This window comes from Gavialis gangeticus, unplaced genomic scaffold (assembly GCF_001723915.1).
Source record: "Gavialis gangeticus isolate Ggan-Ray unplaced genomic scaffold, GavGan_comp1, whole genome shotgun sequence".
NCBI lineage: Eukaryota > Metazoa > Chordata > Crocodylia > Gavialidae > Gavialis > Gavialis gangeticus.
In genome coordinates this window covers 47,405,914-47,428,024 of record NW_017728998.1, presented here as the reverse complement: position 1 = coordinate 47,428,024, position 22,111 = coordinate 47,405,914, and the positions used below count along the sequence as shown (strand labels likewise).

The 22,111-nt window shown below is 49.8% G+C and overlaps 1 protein-coding gene across 1 annotated transcript in view; it reads right to left on the bottom strand.

Annotated features, from left to right (window-relative positions):
- The window catches only part of CENPT (centromere protein T), a 78,610-nt gene that overhangs the window by 43,466 nt on the left and 13,033 nt on the right, over positions 1–22,111 (bottom strand). Inside the window, exons 8-13 of the mRNA XM_019505872.1 lie at positions 21,124–21,537; positions 20,817–21,014; positions 18,388–18,606; positions 12,897–13,064; positions 5,295–5,510; positions 2,043–2,139 (exon numbers count right to left, since the gene is read on the bottom strand). Coding sequence (XP_019361417.1) covers positions 2,043–2,139; positions 5,295–5,510; positions 12,897–13,064; positions 18,388–18,606; positions 20,817–21,014; positions 21,124–21,537 — 1,312 coding nt within the window. The remainder of the gene's footprint in view (positions 1–2,042; positions 2,140–5,294; positions 5,511–12,896; positions 13,065–18,387; positions 18,607–20,816; positions 21,015–21,123; positions 21,538–22,111) is intronic.

Here is a 22,111-nt window from a genome sequence, read left to right as displayed (position 1 = left end):
GTGTGTGTGTGTGTGTGTGTGTGTGTGTGTGTGTGTGTGTGTGTGTGTGTGTGTTATAATAAACTTCCAATTGCTTTACTCCCAACTCTGCCTCCTCAATCCCGAACCAAACAGCCTAGTGGCTCAATTGATATACTCACAGTGCCCAGCTAGCCTGTGACACCCCTGCTGGCTGGGACCCCACACTCCTGCCACCCTGCTCTGGGCCCCGCCAGCACTGGCCCCAGGACACCAGTGCAGGTTCCATGTTCCCACTGGCTCCCACGCCCATTCACACCCAGTGCCCCCCAGCCCCACGGTACAGGTGGGCAGCGCACAGCCCCAACCCTCTGCTAGCTGGCAGGGAAGAAGCTGGTGCTGACCGTGGGGAGAAGCGCCCCCTCACCCACCCTGTGGCCAGCGCTCCCTGCTGTAGGCACTCGCAGCCCACGTGGGGCTGTCTGGAGCAGACACAGGCTGCAAGCAGCTACAGTGCGGGGTGCCGGACACAGGGTGAAAGAGCGGCCGCTTTTCCCCATGCTCAGCACCAGCTTGTAACCCAGCCCTGCTGCCAGCCTGGGCTCCAAGCCAGCTCCAGGCTCGCTTGTCAGTGGCTGCCCGCCCAGAGCTCACGCGCTGGGCAGCTGAGGCGGCAGCGGCAAACACTACCCAGCATGGCAAACAGGGGCACCCCAAGCTGCTGCCACCATGCGCAGCCTCGACAGGCAAGCCCAGAGCCAGTGCGAGGTCCAGGCTGGCAGTAGGGCCAGGTTACAAGGTGGTGCTGAGCACAGGGCAGGGAGGAAAAAAAGTGGCCCCTTGTCCGCTGCGTGGCTGGTGCCCCACGCTGCAGCCACTTGCAGCCTGTCCCTGCTACGGACAGCCCTGCATGGGCTGCGAGCAGCTGCAGCGTGGGGCACTGGCCGTGGGGCAGCGAAGGGGCCGATTTCCTCCACACTGGGAAGGAGCCCGGGGAAAAACTGAGCGCGGGGAAAAGCGGGCCCTCCCTCACACCATGGCTGGTGCCCCATACTGCAGCTGCTTGCAGCCCACGAGGCTGTCCAAAGCAGGCACAAGCAGCCCCACACAGGCTGTGAGCAGCTGCAGTGCAGGGTGCTGGCCACAGGGCAGGTGACGGGCTGCTTTCTCCCAGGCTATTTTTCCTGGGCTTCTTCCCTGCCCTTCCCCACCCCACTTCCCCCTTACCTGAGGTTCTGGTACCACCAGGGCAACCACATGGTCCCAGGCCAGAAGCCCAGGCTGGAGCTTCCTGTTGGCAGGGTGGGGGCTGGGAGGGCCCTGCTGTCATGGGAGCCCGCTGGACTTCCCCTCAGTCCTACTGCCCTTAGTTCTGGCCATTTTTGACAGGAACCAAGGGCAGATAAATATTAATTTTCTAAATTTTTTACAGGCCCCACAGCCCCAACAGAATGGCCTCGCGGGCCGGATGTGGCCCGTGGGCCATATTTTGCCTACCCCTAAACTAGACCAAGCCAAGAGAGTTACATGGCCGGAGGAAAGGTTATCCTGGCCCCAGAGCTTGCTAATATAGGTTCTCATGAAGCACATTGTTGGCTAGGGGGTTGACTGGCCAGGAAGACTGGACTAGACAAGAAGTTCCCCTTGTCTTCAACTAGGCACATCTCTTATTGAGCCACTGAGCTACAACACATTTCCAAACCAATACAGAACTGTTCATTTAGCAAGGCAAGATAACTTGTGATTTTTCCTCCCCATGCAAAATGGTTTAATCACCTCAGTGTTGGGCCACAGATCTCTCTACCCAGTGTCCTTGCAGCAGCTTCAAAGGGAAGATTCAGTGAACACTCACTGAAAGATCTCAGAACTGTTCTGGGAAGTATTTAACTAAATACATTAATTTGCCAGCTCCCTTCATGTGCTTACACTCAGGATCTCTTTTGCCTTGCTACCAGTGATAAAACATCCAATAATAGCCTACAGAGATGCCCTCCCTACAATAGACAACAATGGGGAAGCAGTCCTCAGGACTCCAGCCTGGCAGCTACATCAGCTTCCAGTCTGCTGCCTGGTATTGCACTTACTTGGGCACAGCCGTTTTTAGAGAACGTGGGGTTGATAGCGAGGGAGAAACCTTGTAGGCCGTAGCACGGACAAATGCAGGCATCTCCGTGGAAAGTTCTGAGGATAGAAAGCAACACACACATAAACTCTGGATTCCCGTGGTTTAGAGTTCCTGCTGTAGGGGCTGCCAAAGCATCCAAGACAGGTCATGCTATGTAGGATTTTTCCACTGCAAACCAGACTGTAAGCTAGAGATGCACCAATACATCGGTCTGATATCAGATCAGCACTGATATAAAGAAAACTGTCTGCATCAGAAATTGGCTTGATGTGGCCAATAATTTGGCCGATAAACGGCCCATGCTGCGTGCAGCCACATGGCAGCACAAAAGTGGCAAGGAGCACAGTCAGGCAGCTTGGAGAGCTGTGTCCAGCTGGTGTGTGTGGTAGAAGGGGAGGGGGAAGAGAAGGAGCTTGCAGGGGCAGATCAAGGCCCCCATGGGGAGGGAGGGAGTGGGGCTGGAGCAAGCACTGCCCAGCTTGGGCAGGGCAGGTGCAGGACGGAGCCGTGGCTTGTCCGTGGGGAGGCTCCTGCTGCTGTGTGCCACTTGTCCAAGAGCCACTCATCCAGCACCTCGTGCTGCTGCTCCCACTGCTGGTCTGGGAGGGCATGGGGGGGTATGTACCCCCAGATCTGTGTGGGGTGGGCTAGGGCTGCGCAGGGCTCTTCCCAGTGGGGGCTGGGCTCGGCTGTGCTGCACTCAGTGAGGGTGGTGGCAGTGCTGGAAAGGAGGGTTGCAGGGAGAGGGAGGCTACAGTGAATTTCAGGGTAGCTGCAGCCCCCTCCCAGCATAGCCGCCGCCCACCCAAAGGACAGCTTGGCCCAACCCCACCACAAAGAGCCCAGTGCAGCCCTGGCCCCAGCCCCAGCTCACCCCGCACACATCTGGAGGCACATGCTCCCCCTCGTGCCTTCCCAGAGTGCATACAGCAGAGGGAGCCACCTCCCTGATGAGCTGCTTGTGGCTGTCCTGCACCCTGCCCCACCCCGGCTGGGCAGCACCAGCCCTACTCCCTCTCTCAGTGCAGAGGCCTCAATCTCCTACCCACGCCTCTTCCCTTTCCCCTCCCCTTCCACCACAACAGACTTACCAGCTGGCCACTGCTCTTCAAGCTGCCAGGCTGGTATCGGAAATCAGATCGGTATTGGCCGATAAGCCTCTTTAAAAAACAGCTACTGGTATCAGCTCCAAAAATTTCCATCTATGTACCACTACTGTAAGCATCTCATGACCACTTACCCCTCTCATGCCTGATCAAGTCTTTCAGTACTTACAGCAGCAGCTCTCAAGAAGTCTTCTACCTTTAATGCATTATAGTTTCATAGTTTCTAGGGTCGGAAGGGACCTGAGCAGATCATCGAGTCCAACCCCCTGCCATGGCAGGAAGGAGTACTGGGGTCAAATGACCCCAGCAAGGTGTACATCTAGCCTCCTCTTAAGAGGAGGCTTAAGAGCTTCCTCCTGTTTAAGCAATGCTAATCACCATCTCTTCCTGCTCCTCACTTAGACTTAGTGCCTGGTAAGTTACATGGTACATACATGGTACTTTATTTATTCTAGGGCCATGGTGGGGGGAAATGCCACAGTAAGTTGGAACTAGTTCTTTCTACACTTAACTTCTGAGGAAATCCCCACAAACTGACAAGTATTCCATTCCTGTTATATTAAAAAATCCCAACTTTGCTTTTCCAGTTCACAGGTACATTTGGGAACAAGTTGATTTAGTCTAGAAATAATGGTCCATTGACATAGTCTCCTTTTAAAGCAACTACTATTTGTCATGGTCAGACAGGATACAGGGCTCGATGGACCATAGGTCTGACCTAACGTGGCACTTATAGTCTTACTAGCCAAATGCCCATCAAGAATGATGGGGGGGGGGGTGGAGCCCCATGCCCCCCCTCCCTGGGCCCACTCCCCGCTTCCCTACTGCTGCTTGGGGTCCCAGCCCGCTCCCCTCTTCCTGCTGCATCGGCGGGGGTAGGGGAGGATCAGGCCCAAGGGTGGGGAGAAGCTGAGCTGCTGCAGCGTGGGGAGGGGGTGAGCAGCAAGCCTGGACTGACCTGGCAGCAGTGGGGGCATAGGAGGAGTGAGCTTGGGGCTGACACTGGGGAGGGGGTGGAGGAGCAGTGGGCCCAGGCCTGAAAGGGGGAAGGAGGCCTCCTCCTCCCCTCCCCCAGCCACAGCTGTGTCAGGCTGGGCCCCCAGCTTCCCTCCCTCTGCTGCAGCAAGCCCCCAGCTCGGGCTCACTTCTAACCTCCCTCCCCTCCCCCAACATCAGGCCTGGGTCCATTCCTTCCCTCCCCCAACCACCACTGCTATGGCAGGCCTGCTCCTCCCCCCACCGCATCAGCTCTGCAGATGGCAACAACAGAAGGGGGGAGAGACGGGCCAAGGCCACCGCTGGTGGCATCCTGACCCTGCTCGCCCCTGCCCCCAATCACCTCCAAGGAGCAAGGTGGGGGAAGACAGGACACAGGACTGACAAGGCCAGCTCTGGCGGCCTCCCCCACTCCATTGCTGCCACCTGCACGTAGCACAGCTGGCCTCACCCCCCCCATCATGGTGGCGCTTCGCCGCTTCCTATCTGAATGCTTCTTCTGTTTGTCAGTCAATCAGAGTGCAAATAAAGCATTATGGACAGACAAGATAGACAGATCGAGACTTTTATAATATTAGAATGTTGCCCTGGCATTACAGCACTGCTTGGTGGGTGTTGGATATCCACAGCAGATGCAAGGCATCAGAAGTTTTCATTCAGTGTTCTAGCAGAAAGGCATCATGAATCTGTGCACAGGGGAAATGTGAGAACTGCATGTTCCCACAGCTGGAACTGCATGGAGCCCACAGTTCAGACTGCCTATGGCAGCAAGACCCTCAGGCCTCAAAGAAAAAAACCTCTAAAGTTTGGCAGCTGTGGTTGATTTCAAACTTTGTAGTGGGGAACAAAGTGGTTTGAATCTTCCCACCAATTAAGATGTAGTCCTTGACAAGTTTGAAGATTTAGCCTACTGAAGATGGCAACATCGAAAAAAAACCCTTTACTTTTGGAAAATTCATCAGCTTCAAGATCTCTCTGGATGTCATTCTTCTGTGCAATCAGGACAATAGAACTGATAATAGTCTTAATCAAAATCTTTCTATAGTCTAGACTGGCCCTAGGAAGAAGGCCATCCAGCCACTTTCTGCCACCACAAAGATCTCTCTTACCTTCACTTTCAGAACCATCCTCACTTATCTCCTCTTCCTCTGTTTTGTGCTCTTCAAGTTCACTTGTGTCTCCTACAACAGCTCCATCATCCAGATCAACTGTCTGTTCCACAGGTTCTATGGATTTCTTCCTGGTAGGTTCAGAATACCGAGTGAAGAAGGCATTGGACTGCCTGCTTAACCTTCTGGCTCCAGCACTTTCAGGAAACTCAACAACTACATGTTCAAAACGATAACAGACATGTTACAGTACCAGACTTTACAGCCAAGGATCTCAGAACTCTCATGTGCATCCAGTGCATGCCACCACTCAAGTGAGATGGTCACCAAGAATATCTGAACAAGGACGTAAAATGCTCCAGAAATCTAGGATGTGGTTTTTTAAAAATAATTTAATGGGTAGGTAAACAGATACAGTCTAAGTTACTTGGCCATCCATTTTGCTTTGGGTAGCTTTCTGAAGGGAATATATGGGAAGCTCTTAATGTGGAAAAGCACAAATGAGGTTTTCAGCTCACAGAAGCATCTGAGCTTCTCATCAATATCTTTCCATTTAAAAAGGGACATTCCAATGCCAGCAGAGCAGCTGCAGCAAAAGGTAGAAGCAGCTCAATGTCAGATTCTGTACCAGTTTCTTATATACTTCAGTACACCAAAATAGTTTTATGCAACTACCTTTTCTACGTTCATTGCAGTTTAGATATTAAAGCAATAGTAAAGACTGAAGGAAATTGGTTTACTTATCTTACTGCTGGACCCCATAGAGCTAGAAACCAATAATGTTTTTGCAAAAGAGGTCAGAAATGCCTGCTGGGGAACTAATACCTATCATCAAATATGTTAGTTTGTACACAACAAATATAAACCTTATGGTCTTGAATCAGTGCTAGCATGACAGTTGTGCTAAAATACATGAGTCTGAGGTATCGCCTTCTTACTGGCTACTTGCTGAGATTTCAGTTTCTAATGAACTGTGACTAAACCATACCAAGGAGCAATATATAACCTAGTAGGAACCAGATCAGCAACAAGAGGAAGACAACTCACTCCCTTTCAGGACTTCAAGTCAATAACCTTTATGTGGTCAGCTGTGGTCCAGTCAGAATGGGACATTTATAAACGGTGACCTGGCTCAGGAAGCAAGACAGAAGAGATCTTTCTTTTATTAGACACAAGTCTTCTTGTAGATAACCTCTAACTGACAGTTCAGCTTCTACAAATTTTGGTATATACATAGCATGTTTCTTGGATGAAGACCAAGCAGCAGTACAGGGCAGATGGGAAGCATGAGAACAGATCTCACACAGTTAGAGAGGTGTAGGTTGTAGCTGTGTTGGTCTAAGGACATAGGCAGACAAAGTTCTTTGGGTAAATCTGGTATCTGTTAGTAGACCAACTAAATAGTTGGGAAAAAAAATTCTTAGCAAGCTTTTGAGTTTAAAAACCCTTTGTCAGGCTGAGAAAGCATCTTCAGTTGGTGCGTTCTCTTCCTGGATGCAATGAACAGTAAAGAAGCTAGACGCTGGTACGCATGCAACAAAGCCAGCCAGGGAAGATGTAAACTGAGGAGTCAGTGGGTGAGAGAGAGGCTGGGGGGTGGGGAAAGGAATGTAGCAGGTAAATAGTGGAGAGGTACCTGGGAACTTACATGTAAGGCAGGTTATAATGCATCATAAATCCAATGTCTATATTTAGTCCATGATTTTTTCTATCCAGGAGGTTGAAGAAGTGAAGTTTATAGCCTCATTTGTGAAAAGTGTTTTGTAAATTCCCCTTGAGGATGAGAGAGAGAGAGAGTGGTTTTCTTGTGAGAATTGTGCACGGGTCTCCAGTCTGCTGGGGCACCAGTAGCCAATCACCAACCTGGGTAGGGGTCAGTGCCTCCAGCGCTTCTCAGTGCCGGCCAGGACCAATCTCACGGGCACATGCTCCCCTACACGTTGCCTATGCCCACTGGTAATTGGGTATTCTTGTCACAGCAGAAATATAGATTTCTGGTATGTATTCATTCTGGTGCGCAGTTGTTTGGTCTCTCCTACATATTTTCCATCAGGGCATTTGGTGCATTGGATAAGATGTATTACATTTCTAGAGGCGCAGCTATAAGATCCAGGAACGCTGATGGTTCTGTTGTGGGGTGTAGTAGTTGTGGGGGTGGTAGAGATACGTTGGCAGGTTTTGCACTTCTTGCTATGGCATGGTCTGGATCTACTTGGTGTATTTTGGGCCGTAGGAAGTTTCCTTCTGGTGATGAGGTTAGTGAGGTACGGTGCTTGTTTGAAGGCTAGCATGGGTGGTTCTGGGAAGATCTCTTTAAGAACTGGGTCTCCTTCTAGTATGGGTTGCAATTGTTTGAGGATTCTCCACATAGGTTCAAGGGAGGGGTGATATGTCATAACCAACAGTGTGCGATTCATCAGGGATTTCCTTGCATACTGCAGCAATTCTTCACATGCTATCCGGGTGGCTCTTTCAAATGTACAATACATCTCTCTGGAGGAGTATGCTTGTTGAGTGAAAGCCTTTTTAATATTTCATGCAATGGTAATCTAGGTATTCTCCTCTGCAAATTCAGTGGCATCTGAGGGCTTGGCTGTATGTCACAGCTTTCTTGGTGTGTTTAGGGCAATTGCTGGTTCTGTACAGATATGTATGCTGGTCTGTGGGTTTCTTGTATAACATGGTCTGTATTTTATCATTCTGGATACTGATCATCATGTCTAAAAAGGAAATGTTGGTGCTGGAGTACGCGAGAAATAGTTGGACAGAACTCGCTCCTTGGGTCACAAACGTTTTTAGGATTGATTTGACAAAACCTGGCATTTCATCAGTTGAAGTTCCATGGTTGGATACGAGAGGTCTGCTACAGTTCCTTTATTTGTAGAATCTAGGGAGCATGTAAAAAGCCCCTGGATCAGAAAATGGGGGGGGGGAAATCAAGGTCTATAGTTTTTCTTGTAGTTCTGAAGGAAAAAATTTGATGGAATTTTTGAGTTTCAAGGTGAAAAGGGGAGTAGGATCTTCCTGTAGTTCTTTATAGTAGGGGGTGCCAGAGAGTTGTCTGTTGGCTTCATTTACGTAGTCTTCACAATTAAGAATGACTATGGCTCCTCCTCTGTCTGCTGGTTTTATTACTATTTGGTGGTTATAGCTTAGAGATTCTATGGTCTTTCTCTCTGATAGGGAGAAGCTGTTATGGTGCTGTATGTTGTTATTTAATTGTTCATTCTTTCCCTGAAGGAGTCAATATAGTGGTCAAGGTTAGAGTTTTATCTACTGTGAGGTGTCCAATCTGATGTTTTTGGGGGTTGATCTTTCCCTCAGTGTTGCCAGAGGATGAGGAGTTGTTGGAACTAGATTCATTTTCGTTGTGGAAATATTGCTTGCGAAAGAGGCATTGGAAGAATTCTTCTAGTTTTCCACATTGAAGTATTTTATTAGGGTATTTGTCTGGACAGAAATTTAGGCCTTTAGAAAGGACAGATTTTTCAGTTTTGGTAATCGTGTACATGGAGAGATTGATATTTGAGGGTTGGTTGCTGCTTTGAGTTTTATCAATTTTGAGGTTGGAATGTTGTAAGGTGTTGGTGTTGTTTCTCTGATGGTTTATATCTTCACTGACTGGCTTTCTTGCATGCACACCAACTACAGATGCTTCCTCAGCCTGACAAAGTGTTTTTAAACCCAAAAGCTTGCTAAGAAAAAAAAAAATCCAACTGTTTAGTTGATCTAATAACAGACATCAGATTTACCCAAAGAACCTCATCTACACAGTTAGAGAGGGTTTCACGTGTTCGCATGCATAGCAGTACTCAGCACCAAGGACCGCTGACCTAAGCTTGGGCTCCTAGACACTAATTAAATAAAACTAGTGAGAATGCACAAGGTGAAGGGAACCCAATAGCCTAAAGCAGTAGTGCCCAACCTGTTGGTGCTGCAGGTCCAATGAGTGGTGCGCGAAGTGGATAAATAAACAATTTTTAAAAATTTAATCGGAATTTTTTTTTATTTAATCAGAATGTTATTTTTCAGATGCTTTTTAAAAAAAAATCTTAAATTAAAACTATATATAGGTTATGTTAAAAACTCAAACATATCATCATGTAATAGGAATTATAACTTCTAATTATATACTATTTGAGACAATATATTCATGTAACCTTTTTAGAAAAAAGTTTTATAAATAGGTCACAACAGGCCACGGACTATATTAGGGGCCCAATCTTATGAGGTTCCTAGAGGCTCCTCTATAGATTAGTAAAGATTAAAGAAAACCACTGTATCCAATGGGACTCAGTGTTCATTCTAGAAGATCCCATTAAGCATCTCTGTGATGCTTAGTTTCAGTTCTCAACCTGTGGATTTGTGTCTCCAGAGATAACATCCTTGTTAACAGCAGTATATGGAGATGAGAGATAACAGACCTGATTACCAGGGATCCTGGTTTTCTCCAATTAAAAACTGCAAATTCTCTGATTAAAACCCCAAAAATCTGAGATTAAAATTAAAGGCCCCCCCCCAGCCCTCCCAGGTGCCCCACTCCCCCACAACAGCCCCACATACGCAGGCACAGACAGACTGACATCCACCCCAGCAGGTAAGTGTGTGTGGGAGGAAGGGGTGGGGTGGGGTGGGGTGGGGCAGGGCAGGAGAAAGGGAAGGTGCTGGGGTGCCAGATCAACAAGTGGGGGAGGGAACATGCCCCTGTGCCCACTCCCAGGAGCAGGGTCAGGGGTGAGGGCAGGGGTGTCCCTCTGTGGGCCACACACACCGGCCAGCCTGATGGGGGATTTTGCATACAGTGGCCGCTACCGTAACTCTGCTGCTGCACCCCATGTGGACTTCCTGTGGCTGGCCACACGGCTTTGCAAGCAAGTGGCATGGGGCACAGCAGTTGTTGTGCGGTGGCGGGTGCCATGTGCAAGCCACACACTTGTGGCCTGGCCGGGTGGAGGAGTGGGGGGGTTGGGGGCCTCGTATGTGGTGGCCACCACCACCTCTGCTGCTTGCCTGTGGAGCTGTGCCTGTGTGGAAGTGGCTGCCATGCACAAGCCCCACCGTCCGCAGGCACAGCTCTGAAGACAAGCGGCAGCAGCTGTGCAAGGTGGTGGTGGCCACTATGTGCAAAACCCCCGTGCCCCCGCTGGCCAGCATGCAGTCACCACCACCACCATCCCATGCTGCTGCTTGTCTAAGGAACCATGCCCGCGGGGGGGGGGAGGGGGCAGGGCAGGGCTTGCACATGGCAGCTGTGGCTGCCACCACACTGCCACTGCTGCTGGCTGCACAGCTCTGTGGGCACAGCTCCACAACAGCAGTGTGGGAAAGGTTTCGTATTCAGCAGCCACCACCACGGGCATGGCTCCACAGGCAAGTGGCAGTGGCCGCCTTGTGCAAACCCTCCCCCCCCCCCCCCACCACTGCACCACTGCAGAGCTGTGCCTGAGGAGCCGTGTTCACAGAGCTGCGTGGCCAGCTGTGCCAGTGCGGTGGTAGTTGCTGCATGTGATCCACCCCCCTCCCTTGCTGCCAGCCAGCTAGCCCTTGCAGCTTGCACACGGCAGCCGCCACTATACTGCCACTGCTGAGCCCCACACTTGCCTGCAAAGCTGTGCGACCAGCTGCAGGAAGGCAACACAGGGGGTGCGGCAGCAACCACTATGTGCGAACCCCCCACCAACCGACTAGTGCATGTGCGGCCCACAGAGGGCTACCCCTGCACTTACCCCCTGGCCCTGCTCCTGGAAGCAGGTTGAGGTGGAGGACAGGGAGGCGCTTCGGTGTGTTGTCTGGGGCCAGTGGCACCCGGTGCATCACCCGCTCCCTCAGCACCCAGCCACTTTCCCCCCTAGCCCTGCCCCACAACCCCCCAAGCCCCACTTACCTCCAGGCTCTAGGGGCAAAGGACAAAGGGCGAGCCTCAGCCTAAGCCCAGCCTTGACTGACTCAGAGGCTCAGGCCCTGCCCTTCCCTCTCTCCTCCCCCTCCAGGCAGGGCTGCGGGTTTCCCCGCCCTTTCTGCAATCAGCTCTTGCAGTCTGGAACTGTGCCTGCCTGCAGGGCTCTTTGCAAAAGTGGAGAATCCACAGATTTCTCTGCTAAAAAGGGGAAATCTGTGCTTTCTCCAAAGAAAACAGGGAATCTGTGGTTTTCTCCATTTTTCCATGGGAAACAGAAAACCTGGATCCCTGCTGATTACCTACCCATCAGCCCTATTGTCTCTCTGCAAGTTTGTGTACAGAGTCAGGCCCTTAACTCTCTCTGAAAGTGCAGTTTCAAGAAGTTAAATGAATAAGAGCTTTGTTGGGGATAGAGTAGATCTGGGCAAGGAGGAAGAGTCTGGAAATGAATGCGAGGGAGGGGCAGTAAAAACAAAAGAGAAACATTTTGAGCAGAAAATTCCAGAAGTCTTGAGGGATAGGTTTCTGAGTATAGCCTCTCCATTTATTTGAGATCTAGTGAGGGGATGGTATGGTAGAAGGGAAAACCTATCATGGCAGCATGCTTGCCAAGCCATAAGAGAGAGAAGAAATCAAAGATGAGAAGAAATCTAGAAGAAAGTAAAGAAAGCCACAAAGCTAACAACATATGGCTGCAGTGCTCATTTGATGTCCTCTTAATATACTGTGGCAAAAATATCTCCCAAATAGCCATGATTAATCTAGTGACTTGAAGATCGTTTACCTCCCAATGACTTTATAAAGTATCTACTTCAACTACATTTGGTAAATAAAATAACCAAATTATAGTTCTGATGTAGCTGCAAAGATAACCTGAAAAAATATAAAAATAAAATCACTGCTTTAAAATGTGTGTGACGTTCTAAAAATGAAACTTACATCTATCTCCAAGTTGTGAATAATATGTATCAAGATTATATCACACAATAAGAATGCACTTTTTGTAGAAAAAAAAGATGATTAAATTGAGGCTTCCTGACCAGCAATTTAAATCGTGATTTAAATCTATTTGATTTAAATAAAATCCATCCTGGTGGTACAGATCAGTGTACAGGCCAGACTGGCCCCACACCACCTCCAGCCAGCCCCTGCATGCCCAAATCAGCCCTGGGCAACCTCCATGTGATGATCTAGCATGCTTCTGGCCTGCATGGTTCCCCCCAGGTTAAGAAATATGCTGCCACGACTCCTCTGCTGCCAAACTTTGGGACCCATGCAGGCCAGGTGTCATGGCTCCATGGGCCATATCTGGCCTGCAGACCAGCAGTTGAGCACCCCTGGCCTAGAGTGATTAAAAAACTGTTCAAATTAACTGCTAAAAGTTATAAACAGGCCAGACTCTGAAGTCCAAGACAGCTTGAACCACACTGAAACTGTGAGGGAAGCACGGGCACCAGGGATTTGGCTGGAGCAAGTGATAGGTCAAAATGTTTTAATTCTGGACACTTTGGAGGCTACGGCACACACTTGTAATGCTTCAGCAGCAATAGTAGGATTTGGGTGGATGTGTTTTTCTACCACTGCATTCTGGAATCTAGGGAGATGAAGATTATTAATGTTCTTACACACACGAAACAAGTCATTAACAAGAGCTGCAGGGGCTGTTCTGCTGCTTATGTCTTTGCAGTGAAAGCTGTTCTTACCATCGTTGCCAGAGTCTTGGTTTTCAGCATCTTTGATCATCGCTTCCTCTTCTACTGGGGTCATCTGAGTTCTGGCTTCCCCTTTTTCATTCATATGTGATGCTGTTTGTTTCCTTACTTTCTCTCCCAGCTTTTCAGAATATTCCATATTTGACTGGAGCTCTGTAACTAGATTCACAGGGTAAGGGTAAAAGACCAGCCAGCTCCCTCTAAGCGAGAGGTTCTTAACCTTTTTATGCCATGGACCCCTTTGGCAGTCTGGTGAAGCCTATGGACCCCTTCTCAGAATAATGAGCGTCTGTAGACAGGAAGACTGATCACGTGCGATCTAGCGGTGGGTCTAATAACTACTGTAATTTCGAAGTAGTGATGAGCGTAAACGATATTTCAAGATATCTGCAACAACTGTAATGTGATATGAAAATATCTGTGATTTCTATTGGTGACAGTCACAGGTACTGCTAGTACTACTGTGGTTTGTTGCCTACATTCATAACTGAAGGAAATGCTAAATTTCAGTTAGAGGTCATGATTTAAATAAAAGGTCATGGGGCTGTCTGTGCCTGCTCTGGACAGCACTGCGCAGGCTGTGAGCAGCTGCAGCAGGGAGTGTGGGCCACGGGGCGAGTGAGGGGTGCTTCCCCGCCCCCACCCCCCTGCGCTTAGCTTTTCCCTGGGCTCCTTCCCTGCAAGGAGCAAAATCAGCCCCTCCCCTGCTCTGTGGCCAGCACTCCCTGTTGCAGTTACTTGCAGCCTGTGCGGGGCTGTCTGAAGCAAGCACAGGCAGCCCCAGGCAGGTTGCAAGCGGCTGCAGCACAGGGCAGGGCGGGGCTGCTTCCCCTCTGCGCTCAGCACCACCTTGTAACCTGGCCTCACTGCCAGCCTGGGCCCCACGCCGGCTCCAGGCTCACCCGTCGGGGCCTGCACATGGTGACAGCAGCTGCGGCCCCCCCGCTTTCTGCGCTGGGCAGTGTTGGCCACCGCCGCCTCTGGGCTGCCCAGTGTGCAAGCTCCAGGTGGGCAGCAGCAGCCAACACTGCCCAGCACAGCAAGTGGGGGGGCCACAGCTACTGCTGCCGACGGATGAGCCTAGAGCTGGCACAGGGCCCATGCTGGCAGCAGGGTGGGTTACAAGCTGCTGCTGAGTGCAAGGAGAAGCGGCCCCTCGCTTGCCCTATGGCTGGCGCCCTGCACTGTAGCCACTTGCAGCCCATGTGGGACTGCCTGTACCTACTCCAGACAGCCCCACATTGGCTGACAGCAGCTGCAGCAGGGAGCGCCATCCATGGGACGGGTGAGTGGCCACTTTTCCCTGTGGGGCTGGGGGGCACTGGGAGTGAGTGGGTGGGGAGCCAGTGGAAACACGGGGCCCGCACCAGTGTCCTGGGGCCAGTGCTGACAGGGCCCAGAGCAGGGTGGCAGGAGCGCGGGGTCCTAGCTGGCAGAGGCTCTATGGAGCCGAATCAGCTCCCCTCTCTCCCTACTGGTGCAGCCCAGCCCGGCTTCACAGACCACTTTCAGCCTGCACCCTGCTTTAGGCCTCACTGATACTGTTTCTGGGATGTTGGTCCCAAGATGGTGACCAGGGGGCAGGGCACCTGTCAAGGGGTGAGGCTACCCATGCGGCCCTGGACAGCCTGCCAAAACTGGGTAAGCAGCCCTCTGCCTGAAATAATTGCCTGCCCCTGCTCTAGCAACAAAGGGAAAGCACCCTTAACTGGTGCTCCCCACTACCAAAAGCCCAGGTCCTCAGGCTGGATCAGGCACACAGGCCATAGGTTGTCAACCCTAGACCTAGATAAACAGTTTCATGGCCACATGCTGCTTCCCAGAAAAAAGAAAAAAACCCACAAAATGGCATTGTCCAAGGCATTTGTATCTATTCTTAATTAAAGTGATGTCACACAGGAAGATCAAGCAGATATCAGAAAACTTTGTGGTCCTAAACACAATTTTCCCCACAAAATTATCTGGAGGCTGCAGTCAACCACCACACTCCCCGCAATCACCTAGGCCCCTAAAAATGACATTATACCCCATAAATATTTCCAAAATAGCAGGCCCACAAACCTCCTTTGAAACTTGCCTGCTAACCAAGGAACTGCTGTGAAATGTTATGTGCACTTATAATGAAGTGATGATGATCTGGTTGTTCTGAATGTTACTCTCATTTACAGTGCTCCCTGTACTCATCTTGACCTCCACCTGAGCTAGCTTTAGGCCAGTTTGTGGCTGAAAGCCAGACGGCCACTCAAAACAGAGACAACATAAGGCAAATAGCCATCTGTTTCAGACCCAAGGTAGTGACATTTATCTAAATACACAGTGCATGTAGAGTACAACTCAAGATAGTTTTGGATGCCTATGCCTGCTGCAAGTACTGCCTGGATTTATGTTTGCTACCTTTCCAAAGCTAGGAGCAAAATGCCTGAGTTCCTATCTCAATCACCAACTGCAGCCCTTGACACACACCCCTTTCTCCCTCAAAGTCTGGGCAGAGACATGGTCAGCAGGACATTCTGCCACTTATCAGGCACCTATGCTGATCACAAGTTTGGCAGGGCGGCACAATAAGGGAGGGGATTTCTATCTTGGCTTATTTCATTTTTGGCTTTATAAGTCAAAACCTACACCTTAAACTTCACCCAGGCAGCCACTGCAGCTCCCAGAATACTGCATGGCCCACAACTGTGATCCTCACAAGATTCTCTTTAACCGTCAATAGTAACATTTGACACCATCCTCAGTTTCTAGGCACGTACTTGATGGAGACACCCTGGACGAAAGTGAAGCAGGATGAAAACAGTCATCTCCCCCTTAATCTATAGCAAAGCATATATCTTTAGAACCACAGAATAATTACTCTCCTGCTAGCTTAAAGGGAATCCCCAGACAAAATCTTGGCCAGCTTGCTACCCATAACAAAGTAACATGATACTTAATTTTGCTGCAACCAGGTCCTGATCCAGGGTTGACCATGATGCCCCAGAGCTCCCTCAGCCCTTAGAACCTGCACTCTTTTGCAGTCACTGGGCTATTTCCCTTTCACGTCCCCTGCCACACACCTTGATGTTGTTATGATTTTAGAAAATGGGAGGCTGCCCCAGGGCTTCCCCTAAGATCTCACTCTCTACCATGAAGGTGTCACTGTTCATCACCTTAAGGGCTAAATATGTGGGCTCTGTCTGCCCCAATATCCACACCCCTGCCTTGTAGATGATACACATACTTATCAATTATAACAGCCCCTATAGGCTACAGGCTCCTGGCTTTGTTTGCCTGTTACACCAACCCCTCTGGGCTATGGGCACTATGGTCCTCTCATTCTCTAGCTGTGGCCCTCTTGGCCTTTGGTCCTTCCTCTTAGACCTGTGGTCACCAATCAGTGGATCTCAATCCATTGGTAGATTTCAGAGCCTCTTAGAGTTGATCCAAGGCTGGGGTGGGGGGCTGAGTGCCTGCCTGCATGCATGTACACACACACCCCAGCGCAGCAGGTCAGTCCAAGGCGGAAGGAAGGGGTGGGGGCTAGACCGAGGCGCCTGCAATGAGGGAGTGTCACAGAGGCAGGAGCAGGGGTAAGTTAAGTCGGGCCCTGGCCGGGTGGAACTTACCTGCTGGGAAGCTGTGCCCCCAAGTATTTTTTCTCCCTCTGCTTCTATCTGTTGCCCACTCCTTCCCTCCCCACAGACTTACCTGCTGGGTGGGGGGTGGGGAGCAGCAGTGCACAGTAGATCTTGGGTTGCTTTTAAATGCCAAAGGTGATCTCCACCAGCCCCTCACATGGTGTGTGGCCCCAAGACATTCTCAAGGAGCAGTGGTGCAGCAGCTTCAGACTGGGAGGCCACTGTTGGAGCCCTAATGTTCCCCCTGGGATCCCTGCTGCGATGCTGCCACTCAGGAATGCCCTGGGGCACCACTCGCCACGTGAGGGCGTGGCAGTGACCGCTCAAACCCAGGGCTGCCTGCTCCACTTACTGTAGTGCCAAGGGAGGCTGAGCCAGTTGGCCCAGGTTCTGCACAGCCCCAGCCCCAAGCAGAGGCCATCCTGCTGGGACCAGACCCCCAAGAGTGAGCTGGGGAGGCTCTGGCCCGGCAGTATGGAGGAGCCTTCCAGGTCCAGGCTCCAGTGGCACAAGTGCAATGGGAGGCGTAAGGAGCCTGATACAGTGCCTGGGCCCTTCTGCTGCAGGGGGGCTGGGCAGATCCACCATATGGCTAGGAGTCTTGCTGCTGTGGTGGGATGCTTCTGCCTGACTACTGTTCTTGGCCCGGCACCTCCCTCCTTCCATGTAGTAGCAGGATCCAGGCACAGGAGAGGTCCACAGTGCCAGCTCCATCCATGGGGTCAAGGAGAAGCTGCAGCTCTACAGCTGGCCCACTAGCAGGGGGAAAAAAAAAAAAAGAGTGCATCTCTGTGCCCGCTCCCACGAGCAGGGCCGGGGGGCGAGGGCAGCAGTGCTCCTCTGCAGGCCACATACATGCTGCCCTCCCGGGGTGCGTGCAGCAGTGAGAGCCCCACTCCCCGACCCCCCTGGATGAGCCATGGCTCCATCCCACACCCTGACTCGCCCCAGCTGAGCAGTGCCTGCCCCAGCCCCACTCTCTTCCTTACCGTGGGGGTCTTGATCTGCCCTATATCCTTTCCCTCCCCTTTCCCCTTCAACCACACCAGACACATGCAGCTGTATCAGAAAAATCGGATTGGTATTGGACAATATGACTCCTTAAAATCGGCTACTGGTATTGGCCCCAAAAATCTCTGTAGGTGCACCCCTAATTGACAACACTTTAAAGAAGTAGCAAGGGACCCACAGCAGCCAACCTCTATTACCTACCAGGCTAGGGTGTTAGGTCTATTTTATGTCAGGGCTGAGAGTAGTCTTATGCAGAGTTTAGATTATGGTTGTATGGGATGGTTTGGATAGGGATGATCCTGCCTCAGGCAGGGGGTTGGGCTAAGTGACCTCTGCAGGTCTCTTCCAACCCTACTTCTTTATGACACCTGAAGACTGTGACAGGTAAAACCCCAAGACCCAAGTAGGATGCCTTAAGGCAATTAAAGGAGAGTCAAATGCATAGCTAATGACAAATCTACATCACTGGGATAATCAAAGGGAATGGGATTGGAGAAGCAGGGGAATGATTTGCCCAGGAAGAAAAATTTACCCATCTTTCCCATGGATCTATATTTTCATCCACAGAGCTTGATAGACCTGCCAGTGGCAGATGAGAAGAAAACTCAGAGGCAGTTACCATGCAAGAAGCAGGTATGCACAAAGGACCACAACAACCAGCCTGAGATTCCCATTACAGAACCTGACCAAAAATAATATCCTGCAATGCCTTTGTTTTTACTTGGATGAGCTAATTTCCACAACCTGCTGAATAACAAATTCATGCTTTACTTGAGACTCTTTGCAGCCTATTGCCTTGGACTGGAACAGTGCATCCATGTGCTTTCCATCACTACACTGAAAGTGCTTCTTACCTTCCCTGGCAATTCCTTCCTTCTCAGCTCCATCCTTCACCATTTCCTGCTCTGTATCAGTCATCCCATCTTCTTCATTTCCATAAGTCAGCTTCTCAATTACACGGGCAACAAATTCCCTCAATGATGTGCGGGTGGATCTCTGAGCTGACAGGGAGCCCAAATGTCTGCCTTGACTTGTGGTGACAGCAGGGGTGGAAAGGGTCTGTCTATGAAAAGCTGGACATTCAGAAAGCTATGGTCACATGGGAGTTCTGCCAGTTTATTTTTGCACTTCAGGCATACAGGGGAAGGGGATCTGAACAAAGAACAAAAATCTGTCCTTTACTTTGCTCAGAACAGTTGTTTGCCCTGCTTGATTCCAACAGGACTACAGTAGAGCATTGACTGCTGTGTCCTTGGTATATGCTCCCAACTACTGTTTACTTACGCCTGTCACTTGACCCAATCCCTACTCCGATTCCACACCAACTGTTTGGCTGAAATTTTCTTACTCAAAACATACAGCTATACCTCTGTCCATTCACATTCCCCACTCAACCTATTTCTTCCACCAAGCCCACTAGCAATAACCCTTCAAGAGCTGGAACACTATTGGCCTGTGGTGCAGTACACTGTGCCTTAGTTAAACTATAAGATCCAGAGAGTACAGAATTCCTCTGGACACAGCTGGTAGGACCTTAAGTACCAATCTGGCTAAGTCATGTGTGGACTGGCTGACAAGTCATGGTCTCAAAACTGTGAGAAATGCCAGAAGAAAGAGCACATTGATCAAGATTTCCAGTATTTTGCAGTAATTTTTGCTCCTCTTCAACACTTTATCACTGTTTCACTTTCTGGGGGCAGCAGGAACAGTACACAGACCACATTTCAGCCACCTGCATTTGTTTCTACCCTTGCCTCCTGGGCAAGTTCCTACTCTCATCCTCTCATGAAACACAGGTAATTAGGCTCTTTTGGTTCCAAATTTGACTGGTTTAATTATCACACCAAGGCACCTATTTGTAAACATTTTAAAAACAGTTTTGGAACTGAAACTTATCATACAATGTTTTGCTGGGGCAAAAACTCAAGAAACCCAAATCTAAGCAAGGGGTTAAAAGACTGTTCTGCACTCAGAACCACTTCAAACTAAAGCCTTGCTATGAAGATGGATGAAAAAAAAGTTTCAGCAACACAAGCTAGTAACAACAAAAGCATTAGCTACAAATCCAGGACTAGGCAACAACCGCTAGCTTCTCTCTCTCAGCTACAGCCTGGATGAATTCCTGTAAGTAAACACTTGGAAATTAGCCAGGAGTTAGGATTTATGTCTAGGCAGATGCATTTTAAAAAGGGCTATTACATCCAAGACTGTGTAAGACTCTGACTGATTATGTTAGCTCAAAGTGTATTCTGACCTCCTTGTTCTACTCCCCAATGCCCCTGATCAATAAAGGTATCTGGTTACAGTGTGCCTGGCTATTTCACTATAGGGGTAGGCAAACCTTTTGCTCCCAGCCCAGGCTCAGAGCTTGTCTGCTTATGTTCTCTCAGTCATACCTGAGGTTATCTGGGGATGCTTTGGGCTGAAAGAGGCACCCAGAAATATTATCAGTGGGCAAAGCACCCCCAAGGCTTGCAGAGTCTGTGTGCCCCAGAGCCTTAACAGAAACCAATGCCAGGGTGGTGTCAGTGTTACCACAGGATTGTGGGTGTTCACCAGGAAGCAGGACAGCTGGTGGTAGGCACCCTGTGGGAGACCCCCAAAGCAAGGTTTCTGGGCCTGACACAATGAGGCAGGTCGCTCTGCATAGTAGAGCTCCCTACTGTGCCACCACAGTTTATGTCCACAATTCTTCTTTACAGTATTTGGGGGAAGACTTCAAAACCCTTTTGTCTCCATGGTGGAGGGGGCGGGGGGACCTCTCACTTTTGTGCTCTCTTAGAGACTGGCAAGAAGTAAAGACATACATGTCCTACTTGATTACTATTCCTCAGATATCAGGCAGAAGGCAGGGTACAGAGAGTAACTATAAATGAAAGGGCAGGTAAGCAGGTCTTCCCCTCACTAGGACAGGGTTACCCCTCATCAGGCAGAAAAACCCACTAATCTGCATTGGTCCCCACTGAACAGAGACTTTTTTTTTAGGACAAGGCACTGGTGGCAGAACTTCATTGGCAAGGGAAGAGGAGAAAGGTAAGCACTGGCAATTGAAACAGCAGTAAGCTGCTGTCCTAAACTCATGTTTAGGGGACAAAGTCTGACAGCCCATATGACCAGTCAAGGGAAAACATGTTTCTTTACAGGACAAAAAGGACATGGGATCTAGGTGCGACTAAAGAATCCATGAAACAAGTTTACAACAGCTATTCCTTAAGGGGAAGCAGCAGCTTATGCAGCAGGTCCCAATTCAACCTCCTCCCACCCTAGCTCCCACAGTACTTACTGCAAGACACAAGTCCAGAAACCTGTTCTTCGTAACTGCTCTGCTGAATACAATCTTGTTGGTCCCTGGGTAGGCTCCAAGCTTTCCCCACAGACGCAGGGCCTGACCTATCAGTATGATCCAGGGCAGAGTCCTCATGACCTCCCTGTACCATTTCTTCCTCTTGATTCACATTCAATGTCAAGTGCTCTTTCTGGACTAAAGTATTCAGGAAACATGTTTACAACAGCTATCCCTTTGGTGGAAAGCAGCTTATGCAGCAGGTCCCAGTTCAATCTTCTCCCACCCTAGCTCCCATGATACTTACTGCCAGATACTGGTCCAGAAACCTGCTCGACATAACTGCTCTGCTGAGTACAATCTTGTTGGTCCCTGGGTAGGCTCCAAGCTTTCCCCACAGATGCAGGGCCTGACTTATCAGCATGATCCACGGCAGATTCTTCATGGTCTTCCTGTACCATTTCTTCCTCTGGATCCATATTAGATGCCAAGTGCTCTTTCTGGGGCTCTGGCTCAGCTGTGCTGAAAGCTCTACTCCCTCGTTCTAGAGTGTTCCTTGCCAAGAGCTGTGGTTCAAGAGCAGAGAGTCTTCCTTGGCTTTTCTCACTGAGCTGAGGCTGAACGAAGAGCTCCGTGTTATTCAAGGTGATTTTGCTATCATTCGTCATCACAGTTGTCCCAGTCATGGATACTGCTTGTGAATCCACAAGATAATTTTCTGCTGTTTAAAAAGTTTTAAAACAAGTTTAACTTGGGGAATTATTCAGGGCCCTAAAAAAGTATGCAAATTAGCAGGGAACACACACACGAGTCAAAAACTGACCTTCTCCACTTCGCACCTGCCCACAAAAAAAAGAGAAAAAGAAAAACTCCACTGATCCAAGAGCCTTTTTTACCAATTTAAATCCAGACAAAGAGATAGGTGCCTTCTGCATGTAAGCTGCAGAGCAGTGCAGCCAATGATTCTAAACACCTTCTGGAGAAAGGTACAAATACAGTTCAGCTGTAAATGAAGCTGAAATCAGTCTGTATTCTGGCATGCCAGGACTGCGTTCCTCATCAGTTGTCCCAAAGCCTGGATAATTGCCTGCTTTGGAACAGAATGGGCTGTCCACCTGCTTGGTAGTGCCAGCCACCAGATGCAAGGTCACACCAGTTTACAAAGAATATTTATGAAGCTCTAAAATGCTTTGGGTCCTAGCCACTTCTTTTCTTACCTGAGCTTTCAGCACTAAGGTGACTGGTGCTTTAACAGACCGAGCAAGAAAGCACCTGGGGTACCTACCCAGTTATCT